Source organism: Saccostrea cucullata, unplaced genomic scaffold (genome assembly GCF_032062105.1).
Source record: "Saccostrea cucullata isolate Sc308-1 unplaced genomic scaffold, CSIRO_AGI_Scuc_v1 ctg8723, whole genome shotgun sequence".
NCBI classification, from domain to species: domain Eukaryota; kingdom Metazoa; phylum Mollusca; class Bivalvia; order Ostreida; family Ostreidae; genus Saccostrea; species Saccostrea cuccullata.
Window position 1 is genome coordinate 664 of NW_026925261.1, and position 17000 is coordinate 17663.

Here is a 17000-nt window from a genome sequence, read left to right on the forward strand (position 1 = left end):
CCTTGGACTTAGAAAAATTTCAATTATTTGCAGTTTCCGTTAATTTTCTTTGAACCGTTGCACATACTGAGATGAAATTTAGTACACTGATTTATCAGATGAATATCTAGGTCAAGTTCTGTTTTGGGTATAATTGCACAATTTTTCACAGAGTTATGCCCCTTGGACTTAAAAAAATTTCAATTATTTGCAGTTTCCTTTCATTTTCTTTGCAACCATTGCACATACTGAAATGAAATTTTGTATACAGATATATCACATTAATATCTAGGTCAAGTTCTGTTTTAGGTATGATTGCACCATTTTTGACAGAGTTATGCCCCTTGGACTTGGAAAAATTCCAATTTGGGGGGAGGGGGGCATAAGTGTTTTACAAACATCTCTTGTTACTGCACAGTTTAATTATACTATTACTTGAGACTATTTATATGTCTTGATATTTAAAAATCACATAGCCTTCCTAAATGTACATGCATTTACTAGTAACAATAGTTTTTATTATGCCCCACCATGCGTTTGGCCGGGGCATATAGTGTTTGTCATGTCTGTCTTCTGTCCTTCTGTCCTTTCATCCTTCCGTCTGTCTTTCAGTTGCACTTTGCATTTAGCTCTGTTCAAAGCAAAATTTCAAAGAAACTATCCAAGATATTTTCATCAAACTTCAAATCAAACTTATCAAACTTTATATGCTGATAGATATTGATGAGAGCTATGCAACTGCATCAACATTTTTTTTCCTTTCCTTTGACCTTGACCTTACTTTTCTTAAATTAGTGTTTTGCTGAGTCTTAAACATGCCATTTAAGATGGCGTTATCAAACTTCACATGTTGATACTGATAACCCTAACAGAAATTTCTGATAAGTGACTTATAAGTGATTTATTTTTTTATTTATAGGTTGTTTATTTGGACTTACACTTCACTGGTACATTTAACTTATAAGTGACTAATAAGTTGCTCATTAGGATTTTATATGCAAATGAGCTACTTGACCTATATGTGAATTATAAGCCAGTATTAGCCACTTATGTTTTATGCAAGTATAGTCACTTATAAGTGACTACAAGTGACTTATAAGTCAAGCATTAACCCTTCATACTTTATCAAGTATTAGTCATCTATAAGTCACTTATAAGTGAAGTATAACACTACCTGTAAGATCTTAATTTAAAACAGAATTTCCTGTAACCATGCAGGGGTTGCATGATATGTTCAAAGCTATTTTTTACATATACACATGTATCTGCACTTTATGGAAAAAAATCACTTTCATATGACATTTCTTTGAAGATGCAAACTTAACATATCAATTCAGTTTACAAACAAAAATGTTGAACCAAAAATGCAACAAGATTTAATGACCTTGATTATGAAATCTGAAAACAACTGAGTCAATTGATTAAAAATTTCAGGCAAAGGAAGTTAAAATAGAGAGATGATGTAAATAGAACCTACTTGTTGTACCTGATGTGAAGGCATACTCAAAATAAATCTAAAATCTGTAACATCCTTTCACAGACACAAACTTGGTTTCAAATTCTTGTTGCTGATCTCTGCAGAGACAAACTTTCTGATTGGCTACCTGAATCCCATAATGCTCCTTGAGAGAAGTCTAGTATATGGTAAAAATTATAAGTCCACACTTATACTTCGCTCATACCATACGGATCTTCACTTATAAGTGAGGTATAAGTGAAATATTCACTGATATGTAGCTCATCTTTACTTATAAATGAAATATTAACGAAATCCATTCCTCACTTATACAGTGAAATATCAGTATCTCGAATTTCGGGGGACTCGGAAAAAACTTCGAGATATCCGGGGGTTCGAGATATCCGAAGTCATCTTGCAATTTTGATTTTGAATCGGTAAATTTCATTATGCTCGTATTATGTGTTAACCAATGAGCCATGTATTACCGTAATATCAATCAAGTGTGATGTAAAGTCTCAAGCATACTTTAAATAAACAAAAGAATAGTTTTCTTCTTTTTATCACGTAAAATCTTATTGTAATGAATAAAAATAAATAAATACATGTATCTTACTGATTTTATCGAAAATACGGCAACTTTGCGTAATCCATACCATGCTTACAAACTTAAACCGGATGTAACACTTGCGTTAGAGTCAAGAACCATTTACGTAAGAAAAGAAAAAGACGGATTTTTTTTTATTTATAGTTTATTGAATATTCACTTCAAAATATAATCTAGCACTACAAAATTATACAGTATGTGTACATTGTATATTATTAAACGCTTGTTATATATGAGCACTACTATAAAAATAGAACATAACATTTACGAATAATAAACAATGAAAACGGCACATGTTTATACAAAGATCAGCACTAAGATAAACTTGGAAACAGTCGCACAGTCAATCACATAAACACATTACATATTCCTGTCACTATCACTGTCACCAAAAAACTGTGTAATACAGGACTGCTGCAGCATAGACGATGATCTGTGTTCTTCAATCACAAGTCGGCGGTCGATTTTCTGGAGGCCGGGGAAAAGGTCTTCTGCGTTGTCCGACATCTCAGCCCAGGTTTGTATGAGTTCATATGCGGCACGGACTTCAGGGGTGGGGGGTTTCTTCTTGGGTGGCTCGGGCTCATTTTCTTCCTCACTTTCTTCTTTCTCTTCGTTTTTCGTCGCCTTGATACTCTCTACGATGTCTGCATCTGTCGTTGATTCTGCTGTGTTGACATTCTCGTCGACCTGTGCGTAATCTTCAAAGGGCACACGGAGGCGAAGGGCGGCTAGGGGGATGTCATCTTCTGGATCTTCTTCTTCTTCATCTGGTGTGTTTTCTGGCTCATTGATGACAAATTTGGCATGTCGAAAGCAGTTCTTGATGGTTTTCTCTGTGACTTTGTTCCAGGCGTTGTTGAGCATTCTGAGGGCGTCTAGGACCGATATCTGTAACTCTGTCTTCTTCTCTATTGACTGAAGTTGTTTCAGAATGACTTGCTTTCTGTAGTGGACTTTCAGGTTCTGTATGATTCCTTGATCCATGGGCTGTGTCTTGCTTGTGGTGTTCGGTGGCAGGAAAAACAGGCGGATGGCTTTAAGACCGTCGACTTTGGGGTGTGCTGGACAGTTGTCGACGATCATGGCAACTTAGCGCAAACCATGACAGTTAAACGCTCTTTGCTGTTCTTGCCACCACATCAGCAAAGAGCGTTTAACTGTCATGGTTTGCGCTAATATGGCGGGTAATGAAAAGATACCACTTCTCGTAATCGGGAAATCAAAAAACCCGCGATGTTTTAAAAACATCAAAACACTGCCTACGTCTTACGAGGCAAACAAAAAACCCTGGATAACATCTGAGCTTTTTACAGCCTGGCTGAGAAAACTGGACAGACGTTTTCAGCACCAGAGACGCAAAGTTGCCATGATTAACTGCAAACCATGACAGTTAAAGCCATCCGCTCTTTACTGTTCTTGCCACCGAACACCACAAGCTTTAAACTCGAGAGTTTTGTCGGGGAGTAGACGAAAAAACAGTCCAGTTTCATCGGCATTGAAGATGTCACTGTGACTGTATTCGCCTAAGAGGGTCTGAAGAGTGGAAGACCACTCTGTCATTTGATCAGTGCCCTCATTTACGGCCTTTGATTCGCCGCACACACGTTTAAATGTTATGTTATGGCGCTCTTTGAAGCGCTCGAGCCACCCAGTGGTACACTTGAACTCATCGCCAAGCTGAGAAGCGAACTCCTGTGCTTTAGCGATGAGAAGGGGCCCGGACACTGGAACGTTCTGGTCTCTGGCTGTCTTGAACCATTGTAGAACTGCTTGGTCTGTATCTTTGTAGGTCGCCGTTCTCATCTTCTTCCTCTGTGGTCCGAATGCGCTCTGTTCGTAGGCCTCTTTGATCTTCTCGGCATTCTTGATCCACGTTGATAGGGTGTTGGGGGGGGGATCTCATACTTCTTCGCAATGGCCGCTTTACTCTCTCTTCCTTTTTCAACATCAGCGATGGCTTGAAACTTTGTTTCAATCGTATGGGTCTTTAGTTTTCTCTTGAGAGCAGGTCTGGAATTCTTCTCTGTACTGTCTTGAGACATCTTGTTGAATGACGAAAAATTATTTTACGTCCTGTTTTATAGCCGACTAACATTATAATTTTTTAATTCAAGTTCACTTTGAAGAATCCCTGTGTTTTTTGAATTTCTAATTTTAATCATTTAGCGTGTATTATTAAATGCATTATCGGTAATACTGCTGTATTAATTTCAGAGTGGCTGTGAACTTGTTTATTTATTAATCGTAAACTACACCAAGCACCCAAGCTATTATCATGTCATAGATAACCCTCATAAGCTTGGGATTAATTAAGATACGCCAGGGTTTCGAAGGTGCTAATTAATTGCCACTGGCGAGAATGTGTGAAGTTACGACACCAGGTGCGTTCAGTAGACCGGAAAATTGACTGCACTTCGAGATAAGCCAGGTAAAATTTGGATTTGGGACCTTGAATACACTACTAGCGGGGTATTCGAGATTACCGTGTTCGAGATATCAGTAGTTTTTTTAATCATATATATAGAGAATACGGCCGGGACCGGCGATCGACTTCGACATAAGCGGGGTATTCGAGATATCCCATGTTCGAAATACAGATATTTATACTGGTTTACAAAAACTAAAGAAAATAAAAAGGTAAAAACATGTAACATTCTACCTGGAAAATTAAAGTACGTATTTTATTAGTTACTTTAAAAAAAGAGAAACTAAATAAATATAACATACAGTCTGGCGAGTTAAAATAAATAATTATAAAAAAAAGTATTTTTACAATTATAATAATAGATTTATACAGTACATTCACATGCTTTGCTTGTATGTACAATGTTTCGATTGATATCGAATAGCATCACACATTCGATCTTTCATCTCAATCGACAGATCAATATGCCATTTTGATGGTCGACGCGCTGATTGGTTAATTGCTAATCCTGATTAATAGCTCTGTAAAGAAATACCGAACGAGTGTTCGCTTTCTGGGACCGCTACTGAATTTGGGGTTTGCTCTCTGGGTCCGCTTCAGGTTCGCTCTGGGTCCGCTTCGGGTTGCTCGGGGTCTGCTAGGGGTTCGCTCGGGGTCAGCCCTAGCGGACTCCGAGCAAACCCGAAGCAGACCCAGAGAGCGATCCCGGGGTCTGCTCCGGGTTCGCTTTCTGTTAGGTTGTGTCCGGTCGATACTGTATATTGTTATTATAAACAATTATTATATATTTATTATGAGCAATTGTGCTTCTTCCAAAATTGTGAAATTCATGGCCATTGGGTCAGGCGTTCTGGTGTAAGGGGGGGGGCTCTATTGATTATATAATGATAATTCATACATTTGAAAATTTTCACCTCTGCTCCTTCATAGAATAAAACTCAAGTTATAGTTATGTGCAATGCATTTCCAAAATTGTAAATTTCATGGCCCCTTGGTCAGGGGTGCTGTTGTTAGGGCGGGGCTCTAATGATTATGTAGTGAAAATGCATGAATTCTTTGAAAATCTTTTCTTTTGCTCCTGGGTATTATGCGAATGAGGTAAGTACATGTACCTATTTATGATGAAGAAAGGTGTCTCTTTCAAAATGATAAATCTCAGGGCCCTTCAGGCCAGGGGTACTAATAGGGAGGGGGGTTACATATTCTGTAAAAATTAAATTAAATCTTTGAAATCTGCTTTTTGGTATTATTCAACCATTTATGATGATTATTAGAGCGAAGATGTGTTTTTGAAAAATTTGAAATATGTGACCCAGGGTCAGTGGTTCCTGTTGGATGGGGTGCACTACTAATTATGTTCCCCAAACGAAGTTTGGGAACATATTGTTTTTACTTTTTCTGAATTTTCTTCTTTGTTCTCCGGTACTTTTTTGTCCGCGAGTGTTCTCGTAAACTACTCATCCGATCTAGGTGAAACCTTTTTAGGGTCACTAGTTATATTATGTAGATGTGCAGAACGAAGGTCATTTTGCGCGCATGTGCGTGCGTGTGCGCACACGTGTAACACGTGAAATGACCAATATAATAGATATAGCCGATACTTTTATAAATTTGGATGAAATGCTTTGAAACTCAAAAAAGAAGGATATACTAGTAGTATAGACATGACGACTTGGTCAAAATAGCAAGATCTCGCGCGCATGCACATGCGCTTTGCTCCGATTGGCTGAAACTAAAGTCTAAATATATTTTTTGTTTTCTGACAAAATCCTGTGAAATTTTGAACATATTCATACATTATGAAGATCTACAGCATGATGTAACAATTTTCATGAAAGCATGCACATGCACGTGTGCTGCAATCCGATTGGCTGAAACTTTAAATGTCTATAACTTTCTAAATTCTCAATGAAACGGGATAACAAAAGAAATTCAGAATATGAATAGGTAAAATAGATTTCTACATTATGCTACTAACAAAAGTAAATGCAAGGACGTACATGCACATGCGCGCGCATAATGCGTTAAACGACCAGTATACTTGAGTTTTTGATGTTCTTGCAAAATTAAGAACTTCTAAATGTCAAGACATGTAACACACTGAAGCAGATCTCTTGACCCTTGACTTTGAAACTTAGGTCAAGGTCACTGGTAACCTGAATAAAATGTTGATATTAGCTATTTACCAAAATCACTTTGACCTATGAACTTGAAATCGACCTTAACCTTTTCCTTGACCCAAGTGTAAAAAGAAACATGAAGTACATGTACATGTATCTAGAAACACCTTTCAGAGTTTATTTCGGTTGACAGGATAGAAGTTAGAGAGGTGGTGGTTTTTAATGACCTTGACCTTTCATCCAAATGTCACAATCAATCTCAAGTTCTTTGAGTAAGAGACAAGATTCAACTCCAACGTTAAATAAGTTAAGGATAAAAGCAACCCCCTCCCCCCCCCCCCCCCTGCAACAACCAAACAAATCAAATTAATGGTAACATAGAGAATCGCTGTTAAACTCAAATAACACCTCAGACCCACATAAAAATTCAGGAAAACTGCAGAAAAGAGCTCGAGGAAGTGTATTAAAATATTTGATTTGAGTTTCCAAAGTATATAGAAATTATTAATTTATACGGAAAAAATTACAAATTCTGTCATGTTTAAAATTAAAGTGCAGATGAACAAAGTTGGTATATAAGCCTTTTATAGCCTATTTATTCAGAAGTCGTTGATAGCACTCAATTCTACTGATTTGAAATAATATTTTAATACCAAGCATCCTTTGTTTATTTTACCTTTGAAATTTATTTGAATTTTTTTTAGAATTTTGCAATCCCCAGAAATAGCGATTTTCGGTATATTAACAAGATGTGTTTGTAAAACACTGATGCCCCCGTATGGCAACATATCAAAGAATAAACTTTTCTTAAATGCAAATTTAATTAATTGGTACCAAAAGTAGGGTATTCTCACTGGAAAACAATTGTGAAATTTGAAAGTAAGTTAATGTTAAAGTTTTTTAATAAGTACAAAAATCTCCAAGGTCAAGGTCAAAAGGTCAATGTTATTAGTATCAAATGAAAGGTCTTGCCACATAAAATACTTATGTAGAGCATGAAAGCCCTAGCCCTAACGTTCAGAGGTTATGGTCATCGTTCAATTTCTTAAAAGAAGGTCAAACTCCAAGGTCAAGGTCAAAAGTCAAAGTTATTGTTATCAAATAAAAGGTCTTGTCATAAGGTTTAAATATGTAAAGTATGAAAGCACTAGCCCTAACTCTTTGAAAGTTATGGTCAAGGTTTGCTTTTTTAAAGTGGGTCAATATCAAAGGTCAAGGTCAAGTTCTTGGTATCTAATAAATGGTTTTCTCACAAGGATTACATATATGAAGTATGGAAGCCCTATCCCTTACCGTTCAAAAGTTATAGCCAAGGTTAAAGTTTTTTCACAAATACGGAAATCTACAAGGTCAAGGTCAAAGGGTCAAAGTTGTTGGTATCCAGTAAAAGGTCTTTTAACAAACATAACATATGTGAAGTATAAATGTCCTGGTGTATACTGTTCAAAAGATATGGCCAAAGTAAAATGTTAAAATTTTCATATAAAAGTCGGTCAAACTCCAAGGTCAAGGTCAAAAGGTCTGATTTGGTGGTACCCAAAAGGTCTTGTCATAAAGATTAAATATGTAAAGTATCTGAAAGCACTAGCCCTAATCTTTAAAAGTTATAGTCAAGGTTTGCTTTTTAGGTCACCTGAGTAAACTCAGGTGACCTATTGCTATCCGTTTTCGTCCGTCGTCGTGCGTCGTGCGTTGTGCGTTCGTGCGTTGTGCGTTAACATTTGAAGATTTTAAGCTTCTTCTCTGCAACCACTGAACTAATTTCAACCAAATTTGCCACAAAGCATCTATGGGTGAAGGGGAACAAAAATTGTGAATTTCATGATCCCTGCCCCCTGGGGCCTGAGGGGTGGGGCCAAAATCACTAAAATTAATGCAATCTTTAAAAATCTTCTTCTTTGCTCCTGGACATCAAGCAGTCAAACTGTTTACATGATTGTAATCAGCAATGAGTCCTCTACCAAAATTGTGAAATTCATGGCCCTGGGGTCAGGGGTTCTAGTGCTAGGGCGGGGCTAAGATGTAGGTAGTGAAAATGCATTATTTCTTTAAAAATCTTCTTTTCTGCTCCTGGGTATTAAATAAACTAATTAAGTACATAGTTATGATGAGCAACAGTGCCTCTACCAAAATTGTGAATTTTATGGCCCCAGGGTCAGGGGTTCTGGTGTTAGGTCGGGGCTCTATTGAATATATAGTGAAAATACATGAATTCTTTGAACATCTTCTTCTCTGCTCCTGGGTATTAAATAAACTAACTAAGAGCCTAGTTATGGTGAGCAAGAGTGCCTCTACCAAAATTGTGAATTTTATTGCCCTAGGGTCAGGGGTTCTGGTGTTAGGGCGGGGCTCTATTGATTATATAGTGAAAATACATGAATTCTTTGAAAATCTTCTTCTCTGCTCCTGGGTATTAAATAAACTAACTAAGTGTCTAGTTATGGTGAGCAAGAGTGCCTCTACCAAAATTATGAATTTTATGGCCCGAGGGTCAGGGGTTATGGTGTTAGGGAGGGGCACTATAGATTATATAGTGAAAATACATTAAATCTTTAAAAAAATTTCTTCTCTGCTCTAGGGTATCATTAAGCAGATGAACTACCTATATAGTTATGATGGACAAGGGCCCTAATCTTCCAGAATTGTGAATTTCAAGGCCCCAGGGTCAGGGGTACCATAGAGGGGTGGGGGCTGTACTTATATACTGAAAATGAATGAATGGTTTGAAATCTGCTCCTTGGTATTAATCAAATATCAAGGCATAAGGGTCAGGGGTTCATGTGTGGTAGGGGCACTACTGATTATTGCTGAATATAATTGATTAGTTGAAATGCATTTTTTTCCCCTACTTTGTGTATGGGTATTAAGTAAACAAACTAAGCAAGTGCTAAGTGTATTGTTATGATGAATTAAATTCAATCACTGGAAAGTTGTTACATAATGCTCAGGTGACCTATAAGGCCCATGGCCCTCTGGTTTAAAGTAGGTCATTCTCAAAGGTCAAGGTTAAAGGGTCAAATTTCTTGGTATCCAATGAAGGGGCTTTTCACAAGGATTACATATGTGAAGTATGGAAGCCCTATTTCCCTACCATTCAAAAGTTATACCCAAGGTTAAAGTTTTTTCACAAGTATGGAAATCTTCAAGGTCAAGGTCAAAAGGTCAAGATTGTTGGTATCCAGTGAAAAAAGAATACAGTAAGGCTAAACTCACTTTTCAGAACATAGAGATTTGATAAAAATGTAAAATATTTATCTTTCAACTTTACTAAGTAACATATGACTTTTCAAACACCCCCTCCCAGCCACTCAATTACAACGTGCAAGACTGTCCTAAACAACATTAGCAGCTTAATTTCTAGGATACAATAGGTTAATCAATATCGAGATCAGAGCGAAGGATTTATTCTTTACCATTTTTAAATGCCTGTTTTTAGCCCCAGGGATCATGAGAAAGACTTAGACTTAAGTCAATTTTTTGAATGCTTGTAAAATGAATATAAATTATTCAATTGATCTCAACATTTGCAAATATCAACATTTTTATGAATCTAAATTGAAATATTTTTCTGTTTTGATGTGTTTGCCTTCCATAAAACTTTAGTACAACATTAAGTTTTTGACATAAGCTTAAATTGTTTCATGATCCCGGGGCCAGATCATTTTTAGGTTTGAATTTTCTCTTAGCGCATTGTAGTAACCCTTGGACTTCTGGTCCAAAGACTATGATTTATGAATAAAATAAGTAAGACCTGTAGATGTAATGTGTGTATTTTGTTAGCTCTACTGGTCAGAGACCAGAAGAGCTTATGCGATAGTAATGCGTTCGTCCGTCTGTCTGTCTGTCTGTCCGTCTGTCTGTAAACAATTTTTAAAACGCTACTCCTCCTACAATTTTAGTATGATTTCAGTATAACTTGTCACACAAGTAGATTACACTCAGATACATAACTCTGTTTATTGGTTTTTAATTTCGATGAACGGTGTTGCCATGGTTACTAAAAAATCAGAATTTTCTGTGAAATTCCTTTCAAACGCTACTACTTTTACAATTTTGGTCTGATTTCAATAAAACTTGGCATACAAGTAGACTACACTAAGATACATAGGATAGTGCATCAGTTTTGGATTTCGATAAACGAGGTTACCATGGTAACTAAAAATGAATTTTCTGTGAAATTCCTTAAAAATGCTACTCCTTTTACAGTTTTGGTCTGATTTCAATATAACTTGGCACACAAGTAGACTACACTAAGATACATAGAATAGTGCATCGGTTTTTGATTTCAATGAACGGTGTTGCCATGGTTACTAAAAAGAATTTTCTGTGAAATTTCTTTAAAATGCTACTCCTTCTACAGTTTTGGTCTGATTTCAATATAACTTGGCACACAAGTAGACTACACTTAGATACATAGGATAGTGCATCGGTTTTTGATTTCGATGAACGGTGTTACCATGGTTACTAAAAATAGAATTTTCTGTGAAATTCCTTTAAAACGCTACGCCTTCTACAGTTTTAGTTTGATTTCAAAATAAGTTGGCACACAAGTTGACTACACAAAGATACATAAAATAGTGCAATGGTTTTTGATAAGTACAAACCAGTAGAGCAACAGTCTCGATAGAGACTTCTGGTTGCATCATCAACTCTCCATCGCCTTTACTTTGTGATTTTCCAGCTAGAGCAATGGAAATGTGCACTTAAGCCATTTTCAAGAAGCTTTAACTTCGTTACAGGAAATATTGCTGCATTACTTAAGATGAACAGTACAAAACCTTAAAACTCCATAATATTGCCAGCTGTTTTGTAAAACATGCAATTTTCGATTTCTGTTATGCAGACTCAAACTTTACTTCTGGTTATGGTATGAAAATCGTTCAACCGTTAAATTACCGATATTTACCAATTTGAAGATATCCTTAATTTTAAGATTTAGATTTTTTTACTTTACATAATTATTTCACCCTAAAGTAGGGTGTTGCGTTTCTTTTGCGTGTCAGTATAATTCTGATGAGTTGACAAATTTTCCATATAAAGTGTCTGCTTTGTAAAATATTTCCATAGACTTACATATGCATGTACCTATCTTATAATTTTATTTTTAGAATGTGTGTTGCGCACAGTCATGCCCAGAGAGTGCTCTTACGTCCAAAGATGTTGGATCTTGTCCAACTACAGAATCGAAATGGAAAGCTAGAGCCAGCATAAAGAAGTGTGAACAAATCAAGCAAAATTGTACAACTAGAGAAAATTACCAATATATTGTGTCCCAAATTCAAACCATACAGGATTTATAGAAATCTGTGCTACAGTGATAAATGTAATAGGTTTGCCATTAACAGAAATTTTTGATTTGTGGAGGGAGAGGGCTATTTGCCTGCTGCCCTATTCCATTCATTTTTTATTAGCTCACCTGAGCCAAAAGCTCAAGTGAGCTTTTCTGATCAAAATTTGTCCGTTGTCTGTCGTTGTTGTTGTTGTTGTAAACTTTTCACATTTCATCTTCTTCTCAAGAACCACAGGGCCAATTTCAACCAAACTTGCTACAAAGTATACTTGGGTAAAGGGGATTCAAGTTTGTTCAAATGCCCTTTTCCAAGGGGAGATAATTATGAATTAGAGAAAAATTAATGGCATTTTAAAAAAATCTTCTCCTCAAAAACCACTGGGCCAGGAAAGATGAAACTTAGGTGGAATCATCCTCAGGTAGTGTAGATTCAAATTTGTTCAAATCATGACCCCCAGGGGAAGGGTGGGGCCAAAAATGGGAGATCAAAGTTTTACATAGGAATATATAGGAAAAATCTTTAAAAATCTTCTCAAGGATACTGGGCCTGGATAGATGAAACTCATGTGGATTTTTCCTCAGGTATTTGAGATTGAAGCTTATTCAAATCATGACCCCCGGGGGTAGGGTGGGGTCAAAATGGCCGATCAAAGTTTTACATAGGAATATGCAGGAATTTTTTTTTTAAAATCTTCTTCTCAAGAACCATTGAGACAGGAAAGATGAAACTCATTTGAAATTATCCTTAGGTAGTGTAGATATAAGTTTCTTCAAATCATGATCCCCGGGGCTAGAGTAGGGCCAAAATGGCCGACCAAAGTTTTACATAGGAATATAAATTATATATAGGGAAACCTTTTTAGGTCTTCTTTTCAAGTGCTTCAAAGCCATGATTATAATATTTATATTGAATCATCTTCAGGTAGTGTAGATTCTAGTTAATTCGTTCAAATCATTATTCCCATGGGTGTTTAAATTCAAGCACCTCCCCCACCTCAGTAAACTTTCAGTTCTGATCTGATATGTGCTTTTTCCTACCCGATATGCTCAGGTGAGCGCTGTGGCCCCTGGGCCTCTTGTTTGAGAATAAAATTTTGTATAAATACAAAAAAAAAATTCATAAATTTTGATTTATTGTAAATGGGTTTTTTTCCAACGATAGTAAGTTATGACTTATAATAATAAAAAAAACTTTGAAACTTCCTTTTAGTGTGGACATTGCATAACGTTTGATAAAACGGCAAACATTTTAAGAAAAACAGAGAGAATCTGCGCAGATCATCCAAAAAGTTGCCCTCCAATTATAAATCGAAGGATTTATATAAATGTGAGTATTATCTATGTGGATGGAAATATACACATGATAATATGGCTAACTGAGAACCTTTTTTATTCTACATTTATGAAGTATGTGGAATTTGTGGTCAGTTTTAAAATTATCATCTCTCATTTATCGGTATGTAAAAACATCATTTGCTTCAAATTGTTGACATGACAGATAACTGATTTTTTAATTAAGAATATTTTTTCCTTTCTTACTTAATAAATTAATTTTTAGCTTACTGGTCAAGCCAGAAGAGCTTATGCGATAGTAATGCGTCCGTAGTCCGTCCGTCTGTCTCTGTCTGTCTGTCTGTAAACAATTTTTCAAAACGCTACTTCTCCTACAATTTTATCTGATTTAATATTACTTGGCACACAAGTAGACTACACTAAGATACATAGAAACATGGTTTTTAATTTCAATAAACAATGTTGCCATGGTTACTAAAAGTAGAATTTTCTGTGAAATTCCTTTAAAAGCTACCCCTTTTAAAGTTTTGGTCTGGTGAACGGTGTTGCCATGGTTACTAAAAATAGAATTCTCTGTAAAATTCTTTAAAACACTACTCCTTCTACAGTTTTGCTCTGATTTCAATATAATTCACACAAGAACTACACTAAGATACATAGAGTAGTGCATGGTTTTGATTTCAAAAAAAGGGTTGCCATGGTTACAAAAATGGGATTTTCTGCAAAATTCTTTAAAAGCTACTCCTCCTAAATTTTGATTGATTACAAAAACTTTGCACACAAGTAATCACTAGGGACATAAAAGTGCATCGGTTTTTGATTTCGATTAATGAGCAGCCATTTATAAAATTAGAATTTCCTGTGAAATTCCTTTAAAATGCTACTCCTCCTACAGTTTTGATCTGATTTCAGAAAACTTGACATACAAGTAGACTACACAAGATACATATAATAGTGCATCGGTTTTTGATTTCGATGAACGGTGTTGCCATGGTTACAAAAAATAGAATTTTCTGTAAAATTCCTTGAAAATAGGCCATGGTACTTTTACCCATCAATGGAATTCACTAAACCTGCTTCATAAAACATTTTGGCGAAAACCCGACTAAAATTGGTACCCCTTTTCAAAGATAATCAATGTTAACGTCTGATTTGCACCTGTAAAACATAATAATTTGACAATGTCATTTCCCGGGTTTTAAAATGCAATAATTAAATGACGTCACAAGTGTTTGCTTCCCTCAAGTGAGAGGTGAATAAATGACAAAAACGCTGTTTGGATAATTCGATAGTCCATTAGAGAAAGAATCGCTAGAAATTTCTAGTGATCGTATGTTTTAGGGGATTCATTGCTGTGCAATAATATAAATATTGGGGAGTAAACCCCTTTCTTAAGCCCTACCTCAAACGAAATCGACCAAAAGGATGTGAACCCGAGGAAGCAAACGTTTGCATACTATTTATGTTTATAATACTATTACATTGTAATTGGTATGTGAGTAAACATAATAAATTTTCTCAAGTAGCATTTTAAATCATTTTTTTAAAAAAATATATTAAATAAAAACAAATTCGACACATTACCTATTTAACCCCCCCCCTAAAACGTTAACTATAAAGGCCTAAACAGCTGCCAACATGAATAATGTTAGTCCCTATATTTTAATTTTGCGTTCTTTTTTTTCATTTGTTGTGGTTTAAAAAATTTTTTTTCATTGTTTTTTTTTTTATGATTTGCCATTTTCTTTTTTTTAACAAATGACCCCAGCCCCTCCAGTAAAAATGGATGCATACTTTTTAAAATTAATTTAGAACAAAGTCGCGTTACTTCGCTGCTTGCAGTGGTATAAATTTTAAAAGATAAAAAAAGTATGTTTTACAATTTTGTAAAAAAAAAAAAAAAAAGTTTTTATATCATATCAAAAAAAATTAGGAATTAAATTTGTTAAGCCTAAAAAAAAAAAAAAAAAAAAAAGGTTATAATTACATATATACCAGAGATTAGGCTTGAAAAACACAATCAATTCGAAGTCAGATGTTAAATTCACTTTGAAGAACTTAAATTGTTAAAATAAATTACATGTATAATCTGTTTTTATGTGCCACCTTATTCACGTGTTTGTACGCTGTTTCATGCAAAAATTCAATATTGAACAAGTAATTCCCCTATGACATTTACCGGACCTCACAGATGTCCAACTAAACATTATGGTAATATAGAAGTTATAAAGTTACAACATGTAAATTAAATAATCAATTAAATTCATATTCAGTTGGAACAAGACAATTTTAAAAAAATATGGGTGAAAAGGGTCTCACCCCGAAAATCCAAACAATATAATTTGAACAAAAGGAACATTTTTTTATTTACTGTTTTACGGGAGCCCACCCAATTTGGGGTAAAATAAATAAAAATAAAATCTCTTCTTCAAGTTTTTTTTTTGTTTCTCCGATAGCTTATTTATAGCCCTGAAAAAAAAAACAAACGTCATAAATTTTTTAACAAGCCTTTCAAAACGTAAATTGTCAGGCTAAGGAAATTACCATCCAATCAAGTTGGAAAAACAATGACCATGAATGTGAAGCGTGGATAGGCACTGCACAGCATGAAAGTTGGGCAAAATGTCAGTTCTGTAATCCTTTGTTTTAAAGGTTTTTTGTAGATTATTTTTGTTTAAAAGCATTGAAATACGACTTGAAGATTCTTCTAAATTATTTTAAATACAAAATGTTTTCTTTTACTTGTAAAAAAAAAACAGAACACTGTAAAAAGTGGCTTGACTGAGGAAATTGAGTCACAACTGCCATCGTTAAATATATGTTTATCACACTTATTACAATTAAAAAGGGAAATTTTTACTTGCTATTAAAAATAAACACATAGTGTGGCTAAAACAGCTCTTTCTTTGAAAAAAACCTTTTTACCACAAGGGAAAAACAAAGGACAAATATACGTCCATACAGATATGACCTGCTTTTTTTAATTTAAAAATTGTGAATTAAAAGTTTTTAAAATTTTAAATTCTGCAGAAAACAGAATAATTGTCATAGTCTATTTTGCATGAAACTTATGGTTTTACATGAGTGCATTTTCTAAAACAGTAGTTGCAAGCTGTAGCATTGAGGCAATTTCAATTTGTACATTTTATCCACCTATTTGAAATTGCTTTTAAAAAAAAACACATATTTTTTTTAAAGTCTCACTTGTGAAATAATTTTAACCTCCTTAAAACCTCCTATTTGCTTGCCATATGATAGCTATGTGATGTTGTAAATTTTAAATTTCCCGGGTGGCAGTAAATACAAAATTTATTTTGTTTTTTGTATTTACTGCCACCTGGTAAACCCCAAAATTTACAACATGACAGCTACTCAAAAATCCTAAAATCTTATTTATTTTTTGATTACCCAAAAATTATGATAAAATTGTTTTGCATGCATTAATTTTTCAAATAACACCCTTTTCCTAAAAATTTTTGGGAAAAAAAAATTCCATTCTTAAATTAAAAAAAAAAAAATAAATTGTTACATTTGTTTTTTTATTTTTTTTCTACCACTGCTTGAATTTGGAGATTTTATTTTTATTTTTATTTGACCCCCCACTCAAATTTTTGAAAAAAATTCCTGAAAACAGTAAATAAAAAAATGTTGGCCTTATTCAGTGAAACTGAGTAGATTGGGCAACAGGCTAAGCCCAAGAACCCCCTCTATATAACAGGTCAAGGTTACAATACAAAACATAGTGGGTTTACAGGTAGCTTCACTAGCTTGTGACTGTAAGCAAAAGTTTGAATTATTTGGATAGACAGATTTATGCATAATACACA

General features: G+C 34.9%; 2 protein-coding genes across 2 annotated transcripts; both read right to left on the bottom strand.

Annotated features, from left to right (window-relative positions):
- Positions 1–2402: 2402 nt before the first annotated feature.
- Positions 2403–3128, bottom strand: LOC134268459 (tigger transposable element-derived protein 4-like). The gene has a single exon (XM_062750719.1). The coding sequence runs from the start codon at positions 3126–3128 to the stop codon at positions 2403–2405; it is 726 nt and encodes a 241-aa protein (XP_062606703.1).
- A 324-nt stretch (positions 3129–3452) lies between these two features.
- On the bottom strand, positions 3453–3848 carry LOC134268461 (tigger transposable element-derived protein 6-like). Its single transcript, XM_062750721.1, has one exon. The coding sequence runs from the start codon at positions 3846–3848 to the stop codon at positions 3453–3455; it is 396 nt and encodes a 131-aa protein (XP_062606705.1).
- Positions 3849–17000: the final 13152 nt, after the last annotated feature.

What these genes read in the sequence shown, in the direction of transcription:
- LOC134268459 (XM_062750719.1), bottom strand. Translation starts at nt 3,128, where the DNA reads ATGATCGTCGACAACTGTCCAGCACACCCCAAAGTCGACGGTCTTAAA.
- LOC134268461 (XM_062750721.1), bottom strand. Translation starts at nt 3,848, where the DNA reads ATGAGAACGGCGACCTACAAAGATACAGACCAAGCAGTTCTACAATGG.